At 40.9% G+C, this 18,127-nt stretch overlaps 1 protein-coding gene across 10 annotated transcripts in view; it reads right to left on the reverse strand.

Moving 5' to 3' along the window:
• Nucleotides 1–18,127, reverse strand: part of TFDP2 (transcription factor Dp-2) — a 188,552-nt gene that overhangs the window by 18,458 nt on the left and 151,967 nt on the right. For 9 of the 10 annotated variants that reach the window (XM_082461276.1, XM_082461277.1, XM_082461272.1 and 6 more), the window contains 5 exons: nucleotides 17,959–18,121; nucleotides 11,617–11,763; nucleotides 8,761–8,829; nucleotides 4,523–4,674; nucleotides 89–255 (listed from right to left, as the gene is read on the reverse strand). In XM_082461276.1, the coding sequence (XP_082317402.1) occupies nucleotides 89–255; nucleotides 4,523–4,674; nucleotides 8,761–8,829; nucleotides 11,617–11,763; nucleotides 17,959–18,121 (698 nt within the window). The remainder of the gene's footprint in view (nucleotides 1–88; nucleotides 256–4,522; nucleotides 4,675–8,760; nucleotides 8,830–11,616; nucleotides 11,764–17,958; nucleotides 18,122–18,127) is intronic. The other variant, XM_082461275.1, reaches the window with a different exon arrangement.

Consider the following 18,127-nt stretch of genomic DNA (forward strand, 5'->3'; position numbering starts at 1 on the left):
GGCTTTAATTTTCTATGAGAAAGGTTTTAGCAAGTTAGGGTCTGACATTTAATCAAGGACAACACTGAAAAAGCATGAGTTAACATACCTGTGATATAACCTTCTAAAGCCTTTGGCACCAGTGATTTAGCAAGTTTCAGATCCTCCAAGGAGCATTTGCCTGACTCCAGGCCAAAGGACATTCCCATCCGCTTCAGCACTTCTATGTCATCATGAATCTCAAAGGTGTTGTCAAAATTAAAAAGGTATTCAAACCTGCATCAGGAAACAAAGTTAGTGTTGGGTTTTCTGCGGTATTGTGGAGGTCTGAATAGTTTTGTACTCTGCATATTCAATAAAAGAATGAGGACCTAAGCTCAGCTACAGTACTAGAAATTGTTGCCGTTTAGGGCAATGAGTCATTCTGCTGGGTTCAGAAGAATGACATCTCACATAAACCACTTGCCAATTAAAACACCTTTCCTGTGACAGACAATAGGAGTCCATAAATTTCAGCCCTCATTAAGCTGTGGCAGACTGGAGACAGAAATTTTGGTCTAAATCTAATACTTTTCAAAGCTGTCTATAACTTTGTCACAAAAGATAAAATATTAAGGAAGCCTTTCCATGTAGGCATTTTTCCAAAGTAGATATACAGGTGAACAAAAGACACATGAAAAGATGCTCAACATCGCTAATCATCAGGGAAATGCAAATCAAAACCACAATAAGATATCACCTCACACCTGTCAGAATGGCTATCATCAAAAAGACAACAAATAACAAATGCTGGAGAGGGTGTGGAGAAAAGGGAGCCCTTGTGCACTGTTGCTGGGAGTGTAAATTGGTGCAGCCACTATGGAAAATAGTATGGAGGTTTCCTCAAAAAATTAAAAATAGACTACCGTACAATCCAGCAATTCCACTTCTAGGTATTTACCTGAAGAAAACAAAAACACTAATTCAAAAAGATAAAGTGCACACCCAATGTTCACTGAAGCATTATTTACAATAGCCATGATATGGAAGCAACTGAAGTGTCCATCAATAGATGAACGAATAAAGATGTGGTATGTACACACACACACATACAAAAACACAGAGGAATATTACTAGTCATCCATAAAAAAAACAAAACAAAAAACTTGCCGTTTGCGACAACATGGATAGATCTAGAGGGTATTATGCTAAATGAAATAAGCCAGGCAGAGAAAGACAAATATCATATGATCTCACTTATATGTGGAACCTAAAAAAATGAAACAAATAAAAATAGATTCATAGAGAACAAATGGGTGGTCGGTTGCCGGACGGGAGGGGCTGAAGGTGGTGGGTGAAGTAAGTGAAGGGGATTAAAAGGTACAAACCTCCAATTATAAAGTAAGCCATGGGGATATAATATATAGCATAAGGAATATGGTCAATAATATTGTAATAAGTTTGTACAGGGAAAGATGGTTACTAGACTTATTACGGTGATCATTTTGTAATGCATGCAAATGTCAAATCCCTATGTTGTACACCTGAAACTAACATAATATTGTATGTCAACTATACTTCAATAAAAACAAATAAAGCAAGCAAAGCAGTCATTAAAAAAAAAAAACGCAAAGAAAGCCTTTCCAATTTAATATCTAAGTTTCCTACTATGAGTTGGCCTAACTAGGGTTGAGGAAAAAGCATGTTGGATGCTTACTTCATTTTCATGAGTCAAGTGTTAGCTACACCATACCTTAGATGAGCAGAAAACGGAAGACTTTTCACAAACTAACCAACCCCCAAATCCTGTCTTGAGGGTCTAAGGAGTAAAAACGCCACAAGAAAAAAGTGTCATATATAACACATAGCACGTTTCTGAATGTTTCTGTAAAGTACCAAATCAGGATGCCCAGCTGCCTGGCACAGGCTTTCAATAAAGAGGTGACTGTAAGAAGAAACAGTCCATCTGACTCCCAGGCTATGCCCTGGGGCACCATCACCCAGAGCCTCAGCCCCTCTGGGACAAAGTGCAGGCAAAGTTCTGGGACAGGGGTGGGCTTACGTTGTCACGAAATTCTATTGAAGTCACGTAAGGGTAAAACTTTTTATGCTAGATCTTAAGGACAAAATTTAAAACTTAAAGCAAAATGCCACATTTAAGTAATTTGAAGTACATGAATTTAAATAAGTACATTAACAGAAATTCAGAAAAAAAAGAAACCACACAAAATCTGGAGTGGATGCCTGCCCCAGGGGTGACTTCAGGCATAGGTTAAAAGCTGAAGGTTTCCTAAATGTAATCGTCATTGTGGGAAAGCCTCCTGGCTGAGGGGAAAGGATTGCATCACCAAAGTAACTGAAAGACCAGGCTTTTGCACCCGGCCTTGAATAACAAGCTCCTACAAGCAGCTCGGAGCCTCCTTCCCTCCACTCAGGGGAGGGCGAGGAAAGGGCACGAGCCAGTAACCACCCAAGAAGGACAAGAATCCGTAATTCCCTTAGGTCTCTGGTCCCCACGCTTTCCTGCTACTCTTTTAGACCTCAAAGATTAACCAAAGAAGAGAATTTTAATGATTTCCCACTAAACAAGAGACTAACTAGAGAGAATAACTAGAATTCTAACAGTCTGCTTTTCCCGAAAATATGTTAACCATTCTCTATAATTCTCAGATTTATGAGAATATGTGACAAGTCCTTGCAGACACATGTTTCTGTAAAGAATTTTAAGTGTGTGAATAATAATACATCTACCATTTGGGCTGGTCCTTTATGAATTTAACGTCTGTAAACCAGCAAGTTAAATACTTTAATTCTTGTTTTTACAGAGGAAGAAATGAGATCTCAGGGAAGTTAAGAAACTATACAACTAGAGGAAAGATTGCAAAATGCATCTTCTGATGTCACAGCCCGCACGGTCCCTACTATTTCTACTTGTGTCTATAGCCTTAATTACCAAATACTCTAGAAATCCCTGTTGTTTCTCTTACTCTTCTTTTTCTTCTTTTTTTTGGTTCCTTCTTATTTAAGTGACCCATAATCTCTGTATGCAATCAAGACAGGGAAGCAACACTGCCAGAGAAAAGAGTGGGAAAAACCAGGAACGGTAAAGCCCCACGGTGATGCAGTAGCTCTAAGAGACTAGAAGTTCCAGTCCCCAGGACAGTCCTAGGCTATGCCTCTGGCACCGATGTGGTTACTGAGCCCTCTTTTGCTCTCAAACGTGTCCCAATTTGGATGATAAGTTATATGCTGACTCCTTGGAAAAGTAGCTAATATTTACAAAGCACTTTCCATGAGTCAGACCTCTTAGAGGCATAATATTATTTCATCCTCACAACAAGGCTAAGGAAGTGACAGAGGCTCTGGTATCATCCCCATTTGTTCTTTGGACACAGAGCTTTGAAGCAGTTAAATGGGGGAGCCACAACCCACACTTGTGTCTGCCTCACTCTGTACCCTATGCCCTTAACGACCTCGATACTGGTCACAGCCTGAAGACCACTACTGTTTCCATGAAGGGTAAAATAAGTTACAAATAAATTCTGTATTTTGAAAACTGCTATTTCTCACTTACTATGATAAATATTGCCATCAATCTTAGTTAAAATGAAAAACATGCTGGTGGGAATGTAAACTGGTGCAGCCACTGGAAAACAGTATGGAGGTTTCTCAAAAAATTAAAAGTAGAACTATCATATGATCCAGCAATCCCACTTCTGGGTATACGTCTAAAGGAAATGAAGTAAGTATCCTGAAAAGATATCTGTACTCCCATGTTCATGGATTGCAGCATGATTTATAATAGCCGAGGCATGGAAACAACCTCATCAGATGGGTGGATAAAGAAAATGTGGTGTACTTAGAAAATGGAATATTCAGCCATAAAAAAAGAAGGAAATTCTGCCATTTGCAATAACATGGATGATGGACCTTATATGTGTATCTTAAAAACCGAACTTATAGATGCAGAGAACAGACTGGTGGTTGCCAGAGGTTGGGGGTTTGTAAAATGAATGAAGGTCATAAAAAGTACAAACTTCAAGTTATAAGATAATAGGAAAGCAAGCAAGCAGAGAATGCATCTAGCACTTTCATGTCTATTCATTCATTATGAACAGAAGCACACTCAAATATGATACAGCAAAAGAAACAACGGCTTTAGTGCCACAGGTTGATCTCAACTATTTCCACCATAAATGATGACAGTAATCACTAGTGAACCTACCTTGTCCCAGACCCCAGCGATGCTCTACTTTACTGCAGTGACTAGCCCAGACTTACACCACATACGTGTACATACATGCACATCCTGGCTTGGGCACCAGTATGCCTGTAGCACCAGCAGCACAGTGCCAGGCTCAAGAGAGGGGGCTGCGGAGGGTGAATGAGGAAGCAAGCGCTACTAGATGACAGCACTCCACGTCTGAAAAGCTGTTGCATGAGCCCCAAGGAAGTTAGCCTTGGTGGGCTCAGATAATGGGTACAACCTTCTTTATTTTGCAAATGATAGGAATCAGGTTAACAGAATGTCAGCCCTGCCCTCTGCCGCTGGTTCTCCACTTACTTGTCACTGGAGATGCTGCAGTCTATGACTGTTTTTCTGCTTGTATTGATGATTATAAATGGCAGCTGAATGGTGGAATTCAGAGCTGGAGGGCCCTGGTTCTGCTGTTCATTTTGCCGATTTCTCTGTACCAGGTTTTTGAAAGCGATTTGCTGTAATGATCAACAAAATTACACATATAGTTATTTAACGTGGATAAGTGAGTTGGAACTAAATGAATTAAATACATTTAAAATATAGTTTAAAATTAGAGCATTTAAAGAGGCCCTTCACCTACGAATTAATTAAACATTTAAGAAAAAAGATTAGAATGATCCAACTCAATAAATGTATTTCGAGGGAAAAAAGTATACATTTAAATGGTGTCAAACATATCCTAATACAAAAAATGGGGCCCACAGTTTCCATCAAACATAGAAACAGGATCTTACAAATCTGGGAGAGCCAGTGGCACCTGCAACTCTTCTTAAGAGTGATACAGCGAAAGGACTTGTTTTCTGTTTATCTAACACAGACTCCTGAGAGTTTAGGGTTAAATACGCCCCTTAGATTGTCTAGCCCAGAAATATGCAAACTTTATAAAGCCACAGAACGGTTTCTTCAAATGAAATCTTCTGGGACACCCACTGTTTATAAAACAGATGAAAGCATCCTCACTCTGGTTGGCTGCACTGGGGCTGAGTCCTGAGCCCTGCCAACTCTGCCCTCATTCACCGCTTAGGTTCCTTCCCAGAACTTCTAAGCATCTTTAGGGCACAGTTTGGAATCTGGTCCAAGTCCCTCCCCACCTGATATCTTCCAGATGAGGGAACTGAGGCTTAGCATTGATTATAAGGTATATAAGGCCTGAATCTTTACAATGAATCTTGCTGCTACTTTTAGTTATAACCATTAATCAAAAGTCAAAGAAAGAGACCCTGCCACCCCCTTTTATTTTATTTATTAAAAAATTTTATTTTATTTATTTTTGGCTTTGTTGGGTCTTCGTTGCTGCGCACGGGCTCAGTAGTTGTGGCGCACGGGCTTAGTTGCTCCGCAGCATGTGGGATCTTCCCGGACCAGGGATCGGACCCGTGTCCCTTGCACTGGCAGGCGGATTCTCAACCACTGCACCACCAGGGAAGCCCCCCCACCCGCCTTTAAACAAGGCAAATGTATCTCAGAATTCCACAGCTAGAAAGACCTTACGCAGCCGAAGTCTTTCATCTGCTTGTGGAACAGATACTGGTTTAAAAAGCTCCTGAAGTCACAGCCTTTCAACCCTTCCATCAGCGTGTTCCCTCTTCTCACCCAGTAGTGATGCATTTAAATTATTTTCTATGTTTTAGCAACCTTACCCTAACAAGTGTTTATTTTAGGTCCTGGGCCTTAACTGAAGCTTGATTAAAATTACTGTCATCTGAAAATGGCTGGGTGCTATCTCCCTAGAAAGTAAACATTTACTCTTTTAAAATGCACAAAACAGAAGGGAAACCAATTTATTCTAGCCCTGACAGTGTGTCCAGAACCATCACTGTCAACACCATTCATTACCAAACATTACTTAAGTCATACTTATTAATTTGTTCTTTTCTGCTGCTAACGAACTAAGGCTATTTTATATTCAATGCTTAGTTCACTTAATAGAGGAAAAATATGCTGAAACTCTAACATTGGGAAAAAGAATTATATGTTTGAATACTTCTGCCTAGCTTCCTTACTCTTCTAGAAAAAGCATCTCGGAGACACTCCCATACTCTTCCTAGCTTTGTGGTCCTAGTGCCATGGGAGGGCCTCGGTAGAGGGGGGAATATAAACAGCGGTAAGTAAAAGTTCTTATATATGTATGATTCATTGTTAAATACTGTGTACATTTAATAGCATCAAAGATTTTTCTTGTGCAAAGCACTGTGAATACATATATAATGTTATTTGGATAGTAAAAAGAAAAATCATTTCCCATTTGTTTTGGACTGATTTCCTTATTTGTTGCCCTTTGATTGATTTCCTTCAGCCTGTTGTTCTTTTCCAGGCTCATTGACATCTATTTCAGAGGCTAAGCAGCTTCAGGTGTATTCAGACATTCCTTTTGCCCTGCATTAGTAGCTCTAGAGAAGATTCACTGGCTGGAAGGGACAACGATACAGACAGAAGCAGGGCACCTAGGTTCTCTGCAGGCAGAATCTACTCACACCATTCCTCTCCCACATCACCGAGGAGGAAACAGAAGTGATGCCATGGAAGTAAAAGTGACCTGGGTCATGCTGATGTCAGTAGCTGTGACCTTAACTTGTTAAAAAAAATTAAGCTAGCTTAGCCACAGAGAGGCAAATTTTTCCTGTTTAGGGACAACTTGCTTAATTTTACGAGGAAGAAATAAGCTATATGTCTACCAGAAGATTAGAAGTTATTCTTGGGGTTTCATTTTAATGTTTAGAGAGACTTGCTTTTATAAATGTTGACAGCTAGGTTGTGCCTGGGTTGAAATCTTCCATAAACATTTACTTTGAGAGACAGTAGAGGAAAAGAAACTTAGGACTTTAAACAGCAAAAAAAAAAAGCAATGTTCATTGTATAAAGATAAGCAGGGGAAAAAATATTCCAGTTCATCCTCTGTGCTGGCCATCTAGGGATGCAAAGGCCCCACATACATGAGGGCGATTCTGCCCAGCGCAAGTCTTTCTGATAAACAGGTAATTACAGGCATACTGGTAAACAGGTTTTTATAATAACATATGCCAAAAATCAAGCTCCAAAATGTTCCATGAAGGTTTTGAGGAAATGTGAGGAAGGCCTAGCACAGGGTTTTAGGGCCTGTGAGTTGGGAGGGAAATACTGCAGACACTGCGGGGACAGGGACAACAGAGGGGCAGCCAGGGAAGGTGACGGCGAGGCAGGCCAGGTCTCTCAGCAGGCAGAGCTGTACGGGGAGCAGCACAGGAAGAAACTGTCAGCTTTCAAGTTTTGTTTTTCTTGTAAGCTGCAGAATGCTCTCTTCCAACAAAGCCTACTTTGGAAATCCAGTATGAAAAGTACAGAAGACGCGCCTGCTCCAGAGGTAGTTCCCACAGGGGCCAGCGCGAGATGCAGACGCAGAGCAGCCAGAAGGTGGTGCCTAGTGAGGAGGGAACATCACGGCGGGGCTGCCTGTGCTGGGGGAGCCTCTGTTCCATCTACTGCTCCCCTGCCCCGCTTCCTCCTCTCCTTCCTCCCCAGACCACACGCAGCTGTGGAAGGGCTCGCGGTCTTCTCCTTCCTCTCAGTTGTGCACGTAAATGTGAAAAACAAACGAACAAAGAAAAAGAAATACACGTCTAGAAAGTGAAAAACAAAAATCTGGAACGTGTAGGAATACTTAACCCATTCTGTCCATGAGACAAAGTGAGTATTTTAGGGGGGAAAAAAAAAATGTTGCAATTATTTGGTAATTTATTGCTTCCTTTGTTTCTGAAAAGTAGATTACACCCAAAATGAAATAGGACCTATGGTTGTTCAAATCCACATGGATTTCATGATTGGTTGAAAGCTTTTCATATAAGGATAATTTGCTGATTAAAAACAAAAGTATAAAGACTCGCTGGCTCATTTTACAAAGTCTTTCTGATTGGACTGAAAATGACTTCTGTACTGCTCAAAGTGAATTTTTACACCAACTGCAATTACCAAAAATAGGAAAAAAAAGGTCCATCTACCCTGTGATTTTACCTCACATGATTTTATACAAGGCCTCTACGATATTTTTTTTTAATTACCCAGATTCTAGACAGTTATCAAAAAAAAGCATAAATACAGGGATCCTTATTACACTATAAAATTTAATTTTCCTAAACAGAAATGCATTTTAAGTTTTGGTATTTCTACAAAGCTTATTATGTTATAATGTCACTTACAGATAATAAGTATTACAGGTGGATTAGATTATTTTACTCAAAGCGCCTAAAATTTAACTAGCCTTACTCCTTGATGTTCCAAATAAGGGCTAAAATAATTTCTGTTCAGAGTAAGGATAAGAGTCAAAAGTAAACTGTTGCATAATATGTTCCACGTTAGAGCTGCTGTGAGGCCCCCTGATGTCAGCGAGAGATGGGGCAGGCAGGTCATGAGCACGGTGATGAGCTCGGGCGTGGCGGAGGCTGCCCTAGCACAGCCCCACCAGATACTCAAAGGCACCCAAAGCAGAAAACGCCGACTCAAAGCAAGTAAGGGGAGAGGCAGAATACAGGTAGAGAAGGTAATGAAACACATCCCTGCTTCTTTACCTGCAGGAGAAGTTCCTGAAGCTGGGCCCGCTTCTGCTTTATCCGTTCTATCCGCCTCTGCTTCTCTATCTTTAAAACACAGGTTACAAAATAGCAATGAACATATGCAGAGTAGAAAGTACTGCTCGCTTTTCAGGTCCCAGTTCTGAGATATCGAGAATTTTCCTTAGAGACACTCAAGCCGTTTTAACTACGAACATCAATAAAGGCAAATCACACCTTCTGGGGTTGGGTAAGCAAGCAGGCAAGACAGCAGAACTGTGGCAACTGCCATCATAACGACAACCATCCCCTTAGTGAACACTTGCAGTACCTGTTGCTATTCATTACAGAAGTGCTAATCAGAGTAACAGCTAACACGCGGTGAATACCTACTCTACTTGCCAGCACTCCGCTGAGCCCTGGACACATGTTCTCTTAATTCGTCTTCACAAAACCCTAGAGGTAAGTACTGCTGTTACCCCTTCTGCAGTAAGGAAATGGAGGCACAGAAAGGGTTAAGTAACTGCCCAAGGTCACACAGCTGGTGAGTGGCAAGAGCCAGGATTTGAACCTAAGCCACCTGGTTTCAGAGACCCTATTATTAATTCCTTTGCTCTATGAACCCCCAAGAATGAGGTAAGGTCTCATTTAAGATCTCCGTTTAACTGCCTTTTAAACGGTCACAGCTGCTAATACAGAGAGGCTACATATTCAATACGAAATCCCTAGTTGTTGTAAGAAACATGCTTATGGGACAAATCTCCCAGCTTCAAATAACTATTATTTTCCTCACTCTCACAGCTACCTAGAAAACATATATTGGGGTCTGAATTTCCCGTAGATGAATTCCTCACTGTGTCTTTGGGCAAAAGCCAACGACATCTAATAAGACATTTTTCTTATCTACTCCAGCAGCGTATTTCTTTTTCTTTTTTTTTTTTGGGCCACGCCTTGTGGCATGCAGGATCTTAGTTCCCCAACCAGAAGCGTGGAGTCTTAACCACTGGACCACCAGGGAAGTCCCATAAGTATGTTTTGTTTGTTTGTCTGTTTTGGCTGCACCGCGTGGCTTGCAGGATCTTAGTTCCCCAACCAGGGATGGAAGCCGGGACCACAGCAGTGAGAGCGCCGAGTCCTGACCACTGGACCGCCAGGGAACTAAGCAGCGTCTTTCTTGTTTGCTCCCCATCTAGTCCGCACCGAGAGTTTCTCTCATGGTGCCTTCTAACCACTACCACACTTGAATCCTAAAACACTGAAGACCCACTGTAAAATCTGTGCTCTCCCCCGTTTGAAAAGATGCTGCAGGGGGTTCCCCCTGTGTCTGAAGCTGTGACAGGGCAGCCCCCATCTGCCCCTCATGCTCTGCACCCAGCCAGGCCAAGCTGTACTGATGCTGCCTCTAAAACACTTCTCCAGCCTCACTGCCACAGCCAGAGCTCAGCCCCGCTCCAACCCACCCGCCCTCACTTTCCCTCCTCATCTTCCTGTCATTTCGACTTCCAACCCACTAGTAGAGTGACCCTTTCGAACACACGCCCTCACCCCTCTTCCTTATCATTCTCCAGCAGCTTCGGTTGTTTATGGGATCAGGTCCCTACTGCTTTAGCACTCAGAAACCTATGCCCCCTCTCCTCGCCTGTACCCTGGCCACACCCACTGCGGGCATGCCCTCTTCAGCCTGCCTCAGCCCGGGCAGTGCCTCTGCCTGGAGAGCCCTCCCTGCCCTAAACCACTTGGCAAACTCCTACTCCTCCCTGAGGACTGAGCACAGGGATGTCTTTTTCTTGGTAAAGCCCTCCCTTATCTCCCTTTCCAGAGAACCTGTACATACTCCTTTCGCAGGAGTCATCACATTTCTGGTTAACTCCTTTTACCTTTCTGTTCTCCTCAATTAGTATGAAAGCTCCTTGGGGTCAGAGATTTTGTCTCGTATAATCTTTGTTTAAGCACATGGTAGATGCTAATAGATTACTGCTTCCTGAGTCTTTGTTATCGGCTTAATATTACTGGTAATTAATATAACCCTCAAATTTCACTCTATCAGGAGAAGAAAAAAGGACATATCCACCGTAGCACATGAAGAACATTATTCTAGAACTTCTGATGACTGCCTGGTTTCTCCCTCCATCCACAAGTGTAATAATACCAAAATTTTTTGATTTGCTGGAGGGAAAAAGGGACTAAAAAAAACCACGAAATCAACCATATTCACCTCTAAATCTGTAGTCAGCCTTGGTCTATTACCTTCAATGGCCATGACAGTAAAATTATGTCAAATCAATTTAGAAATAGTATGTCAGGACACATGCTCACTTAGGAAAGATTTTGTCTAATGATTAAACTCAACAGAATAAACAATGTTTTGGCATATATCATCCACAAATTCGTGTAAGCTGAACATTCCAATAAGGATTCAAATGAAATACCATACCATTCTGTAGCCACTGATTCTAGAGTCAAAGGTTAAATACAAGAAATAAACAGCCAACTTGATCCATTTTTTTGGACGGATACAGCAAACATTTCATCAAATAAGAGAGCATTTCTATCACACGGGTCACCAAACATTTATTAGTAGAGTGCTCAGAATGAAATTAGAATAAAATAAAGATCTCCAAAAAAACAGTAAAAATCAAGTCATTTAATTTCTCTGTCCCTCGGTTTCATCAGGACATGAGTCAGACTAGACTTCTCTAAATCTCCTTCCAGTTCTAAAATCCTACATAGAAGAATCTGCTAAAAAAAAGGCATACTATACATGAACAAACAATTAGGAATATTTTAATACTATGTGATTATATTTCTAAATTAAAATGTCTCTGATGTAAAAGAAAGCAAACTACTGTCTGGAAACAGACTTTCCTCACTTACCTCCAGGTTTTGACATTCCTGAGCAGAATTGGTAGGCAAGCCAATCCACTTGATTTCTTTTTTTTCCTTTGAAATTATGTTCATTGCCATTAACACATTTAAAGCATCATAAACTCTTCGCCTAATGTTCTTCTGGTCATAAGCCTGCTAAAAAATATTTTTATTGAGTGATAAATTTTAAAGGTTAAGATACAGTCACAGGATATTAGAATAGTTAATTAATATTATTATAATATCTTCACAGTCCTGAAAGAACTGTACACCCAGTGAAAGTATCCTTCAAAAGTAAAGATGAACTAGATACTTTCAAGCAATCTAAAACATAAAACAATCTTAAAAATAAAGATTATGTTACCAACAGATCTAAATTAAACAATACTAAAGGGCCTTCTTTAGGTAAAAGAAAGATAATCTAAGATGGGAGCTTGGAGATATAGGATGGAATGAAGACCAACTCAAAAGGTAAATCTCAAAACTCGCTGTATAAAACAATATCTTGTAGAGTCTAGAATATATATAGAACTAATATACATGACAATAATAGTACATATATGAGAAAGGCGTAATGAAGTTAAAGTGGCTAAGGCCGTGCAGTGCCTAGGAGGATATCAGACTTTGAAAAGTCCAGGACCCATGTTTTAAGCTCTAGTAAACAGCGCTTCTCAAAACGTGGTCCATGCACTAGTGCTGACCTGCGAACTATTACTAATATACAATGAAAACAGTGAACTTGCACCAAAATATAATCACACAGATCACTACACACTGTTTAGTTCAGCTGACTTTTTTTTTCGGGGGTGGGGGGCGGAGGTTAGCAAGACTTTCTTAATGAAGGAAACTGTGTTAACTTACATTGTGGAAAAGCCCCTTATCTCACTGTGCCCAGGTGGGTCATAAGAACCAAAGCCAATCAATCTATGAAAATAAAGGATGGTGGAGCACTGAATCAATTTAAGTATAGAACTAAACTTAAATAAATGGGAGATTTAAGTTATAGGACTGAATGTAAATATTAGAAATCCTGACACTGTAGAAATAATGATAATACAACAACAAATATCAGAAGGAGGCAGCAAAGGAAGTCTGCTGGTTTCCTCCTCTTTGATATTGGAAGGGGCATGAATTCAAAGCGGATGAACTAAGTACCAATTTTGGCACAATATATTCATTTAAAGTCATAAAAACAACAATAATAATAATATTCTTTTAACAACTGCCACTAATATATTCAATCTGAATCCTGTGGTAGAGGGGAAAACTGGGAGATGGGAAAAAATAATAGGCATATTGATTTATTTTTCCCTCCATAATCAACAGATACTGGTCTACAGGTGATAAGAAATAAAATACTGAAGTTACTTAAAGTTGTAAAAAAAAAACAAAAACAAACAAAGAACTACAGACTACAAACCTTCCAAATTATCAGAAAAAAACAACAAAGCAGTGAATAAACAGAAAAAAAACCCAACCCTTGCTTATATTTGGGAGTGGGGTGGGTATTTAGTAAAAATGTATGTATGTTAGATGTTGAGAAGTGCTAGGAAGAAATGCCTCATTGTAGTGACAGCTGAGTGAAGATTCGGTGGAGAGGAGAGAGAAACCATATGGATCCCCAGCAAAGAGAATTCCAGGCAAAGGAAACAGCAAGTGCAATGGCTTGAGTAGGAGCATATCCACGAAATCTGTGGCTGGAGTGTAGGAACTGAGGGAGTGGATAGTAGGAGATGAGAGCTAATGCTGGGCCAGGTCGCACAGGGGCTGGGAGACCGTTTAGAGAACTCTGAAGCTCACTGAAAATCAGAATGTCATATACTTTTTTTTTCAAGTGCCCAGGGAAATTAAAAGAAAAAGAAATCACCACATAATGGCTCACAAGAAAAATCTCAAAGCAATCCCCCCAAAAAGGAAAAAGTTCAACTCACAATTTCTGATCATAGGTAATAAAGGTAAAAATTCATGACAATGAACAAAAATTCCTACCACCTGGAACTATAAGAAACTTTTCTAATGCAATTCTTGGGTCAAAGAGGAAATTAAAATCAAAGTTACAGAATATCTAAATAATAACATATCGGAATCAATGGGATATGGCTAAAGCCATGCACAAGAGGAAAAGGCGGGACTTCCCTGGTGGTCCAGTGGTTGAGAATCGGCCTTCCAATGCAGAGGATGCAGGGTTCGATCCCTGGTCAGGGAACGAAGATCCCACATGCCGCAGGGCAACTAAGCCCACACACCGCAACTCCTAAGCCCATGCACTCTGGAGCCTGCATGCCACAACTAGAGAGAAGCCAGCATGCCACAACTAGAGAGAAGCCAGCATGCCACAATGAAGAGCCCGTGCACAGCAACGAAAGACCCCACATGCCACAACGAAGATCCCACGTGCCACAACTAAGACCCAATGCAGCCACATACATACATACATACATACATAAATAAATGGAAAAGTCACAGCCATAAAGACTTCCATTACTAAACAAAGATAATAAAAGTAAATAAAGTATACATCATAGTCTGCAGGGTAGAGAAATAAAAGTAACTTCAGGAAAGAGAACAGACTATTAAATACAGATAAAAACAGAAATCAACTGCAAAACAGGAGGTCGATACAAACAAATCTAAGAGATGTTTGTTTTTTTTTATTTTGGAAATATAATTGCAAATAATTTTGAGAGCATGGATGAAATGGAGGATATTCTAAGAAAATATAAAATACCAAACTGACTCTTAATGGAGAAAGCAATTGTAAACAGACTAATTACCAAAAAAGAAACGGAAAAAGCTATCTAAACTCTACCTCCCTACCAAATCACCAGGCCTATTTCTATAAAATTTCAGGGAACAGAACTAGACATCCAATGCCATTAAATCTGTGATGGAGTAAAGAGAAAGAGAAAACCTCGAAATTCATTTTATAAAGCCAGCATAACACTAGTACTAATCAAAATTGCAAAGATGGTACCGAACTGCAGACGGGCGCCACGGAGGTCTGCGAGCAGGTCCAAAAGCGGCCCTTGAAGCTGAAAGGCGGCGCAGAGCTCAGCATGACCGAGCAAAGACAAGGCCAAACGCCTGGAAGCGACGGGAATGAGCACAAAGGACAAGGAGAAGAGGTGTGGCCTGGAAAAGTGGACCTCGGCCCAGGTGGCCTTGGAGGAGATGCAGCAAATGCAGAGCATCCTGAAGAAAGCATCCAAAACCCACAAGCCGAGAGCAGAGGACTCAACAGAGACCTGGACACGCTCACGGAGCACTACGACATGCCCAGAGTCAGCTGGGCAAAGTGGCTTCCCTGCCCCAGGGTACGGAGTGGCATGGAAGGGACGCAGAAGGCAAAGTTGGGGTTATGTTTGGTGCCTTTGGTATTTTCCAGAAACATTCTTTTACACACACCCTTGTGTCTTCTGCTGAGACAGTGCTTTTCAAAGCAGTGTGCCCTCATTCTGCACTTGATTAAAGTAAGACTGTCCTTTTATTCTATTTTGATTTCTTGGTAGCACATAGGAGGTAAACCATTTTAGTTTGGACTGGGAATTTTTGAAAGTTTATCCAGAGATTAAGGATATTTCTGGGTAAGTGGCATGGAAAAGTGTTTTCACCCCTGAGCTGCATCTACCTCTTTGACAGCCATCCAGCTGCCTTTGCCTGCATGAGGCTGACTCCAGAGGATAAGGAGCTAATGCCAGGGTAGCCTGCAGCAGGTACACCCCTTTAGGGCCCTGCCTGGGCTGCCCTGCCAAGCTCCCTCTAGCTTGGGGCTTCTGCTCTTCCACCAAGAGCCTGGGGAAGCTGTTTGAAGCTTCGCAGCCTTCAGTCGGCCTCCCAGCCACCTGGCCAGTGAGACAACGCAGCCTGGGCAGCAGAACCACCACCTAAGGCGAGGATGGAATATACCCCTTGTCCCTTTCTGAATCTGGGCCAGCTCGTAGCCTCTTCTCCCAATACGCCATTCCCGACATGTCTAGTGAGTGTTGCCAAGGCAGACGTTGCTAATCGAGCACAGCATTCTTTGTAACAGAACTCAGACACGGTCTGCTTCCCTACTCTCAACACTAAGATCGAAGTAGTTCCCGTATTTATTCAGACTTGACACATTAATGTGTTTGGCATTCCTGGCCTAAGGACACCTCAAGGGTAATGGGACCAAGGCGGCAGAGTCCCAGCACAGACAGACATGGGTGCAGGCAAAAAGGAGGACCCAGGTTCTGAGGCTGGAGAACCAGGAACTTTGAAGGCCTATGTGTACTCACTGGATAAGGATCAAACTGCATATGCTACTGGGAGAAATGTCTGTGTTGACAAAGACACTGAAAGAATAACAAAGCCAGAAGAGAAACCAGTCTGGGACTCATATGTGAACTGCAGACTAAAGGGAAAAAAGTTATTAAAAAAACAGCAAAGATGGTAAAAACAAAAGTAAAAAAACCCCCTCACCAATCTCATTCATTAATACCAGTGTAGGGGCTTCCCCGGTGGTGCAGTGGTTGAGAATCTGCCTGCCAATGCAGGGGACACGGGTTCGAGCCCTGGTCTGGGAAGATCCCACATGCCGCGGAGCAACTGGGCCCGTGAGCCACAATTACTAAGCCTGCGCGTCTGGAGCCTGTGCTCCGCAACAAGAGAGGCCGCGACAGTGAGAGGCCCGCGCACTGCGATGAAGAGTGGCCCCCGCTTGCCCCAACTAGAGAAAGCCCTCGCACAGAAACAAAGACCCAACACAGCCATAAGTAAATAAATAAATAAAATTAAAAAAAAAAAAAAAACAGTGTAAAAATCCTAAAATTTCAGGAAACTATCCAGAATTTGATTAAATTCAGCATCCATCCCTAATTGTTTTAATTAAGAAAAAAGAAATAACCATTCATTAAAAAATTAAGTTATGGTTACTATCATCTCAAAATAAAACCTTTATCATAATTAAGGTTTCAAAACTACAAATATTTCCACTAAAGTCAAGAATTAAAGACTCAATATGACTACAGTTACTACTGTTACTTAATATTGTTGTGGAATACATATAGAATGACTACATTTAAATAAAATGCAAACTGATTTATAATGATAAAAAGCATATCAGCAGTTGCCTGGGGATAGAGGGCGAGGGAGGGATGGATGACAAAGGCAGGAAGAACCCTTTGGGAGTGATGTAAATGTTTTGTGTCTTGATTATGGTGGTGATGACACAGGTGCATACAACTTTCAAAACTCACTGAATTTTACACTTGAAATGAATACATCTTATTGTATGTAAATTATTCCACAATAGATAAGGAAAAAATAATTTAATTGTACACTTAAGACGTGTATTTCCCTCCCTGCATGTAATTTTATCTCCATTTTTAAAAAGTGAGAATGATTTATACGTGCTAAAAAAGAGGCTCTAAGATAAATATCGTTAAGAAAATAAAATTTAAAATGAAGCATGCAGGCTTTCCTGGTGGCGCAGTGGTTAAGAAGCCGCCTGCCAATGCAGGGGACACGGGTTCGAGCCCTGGTCTGGGAAGATCCCACATGCCATGGAGCAACTAAGCCCGTGTGCCACAACTACTGAGGCCCACGCGTCTAGAGCCCATGCTCTACAACAAGAGAAGCCACCACAATGAGAAGCCCACACACCGCAACGAAGAGTAGCTCCCGCTCACAACTAGAGAAAGCCCACGCACAGCAACGAAGACCCAATGCAGCCAAAAATAAATAAAATAAATAAATTCAAAAAATAAATGAATAAAATAAAATGAAGCATACAAAAGCATAATCACATTTGTGTTTACAATAATAAAAGAAATAAATTTTATTATATATATGCATAAAGAACGTCTGGACTGATACTCAGGAATCTGGTAATAGTGAATAGTGCCTTTGGGGAGGCAGATTAGGGTCTGTGGTAGAAGAGAAATATTTTTTATTACATACTCTTCGGTACAAGTGAATTTTTATAAACATGTTCATGTAGTAATTTTTCAGTTAAAAATGAGATAAAATGTTCTTATTGACTTAGACATAGAAGAAACACTAAAAGGTTCAGAAATGTATCTGAAGTCATTCAAATATAAAAAGCATATTTTTAAAAAGTATGTTTCTTCAATAACCCCCAAAGACATTTAAAAAATACTTGTCCATCTTTATGTTTAAATAAATTAGTAAAAGAATTCTTTCTAAGACAAAACAACAAAAAATCAAAACAGCAAAATTCCCCAACAGACAATATGAAACCCTCAAGTAAAGGAGGAGTTGGGGATTCCCTAGCTTGTCTGAATCCCCGAACTGACACAGACAACCCAGAGAGGTACACTGCTGCATCACTCATCACAGTCAATGTCAAGTGCATGATCTACCTACCGAATCAGCTGCCAAATGGTTATTTGAATTGGTGAACTCGGACACCAGCTCATCAGCTACTTCATTATATGATGTTGTACCTTTCCGCTGAACTTTCTCACACACTTTCATTGAAAAATGTCTCAAGCCCTTTCCATTTTTATCTCCTTTTTTGCTTCGTTTGCTAAAA

This window comes from Balaenoptera physalus (genome assembly GCF_965194825.1).
Source record: "Balaenoptera physalus genome assembly, chromosome: 4".
Lineage (NCBI taxonomy): Eukaryota > Metazoa > Chordata > Mammalia > Artiodactyla > Balaenopteridae > Balaenoptera > Balaenoptera physalus.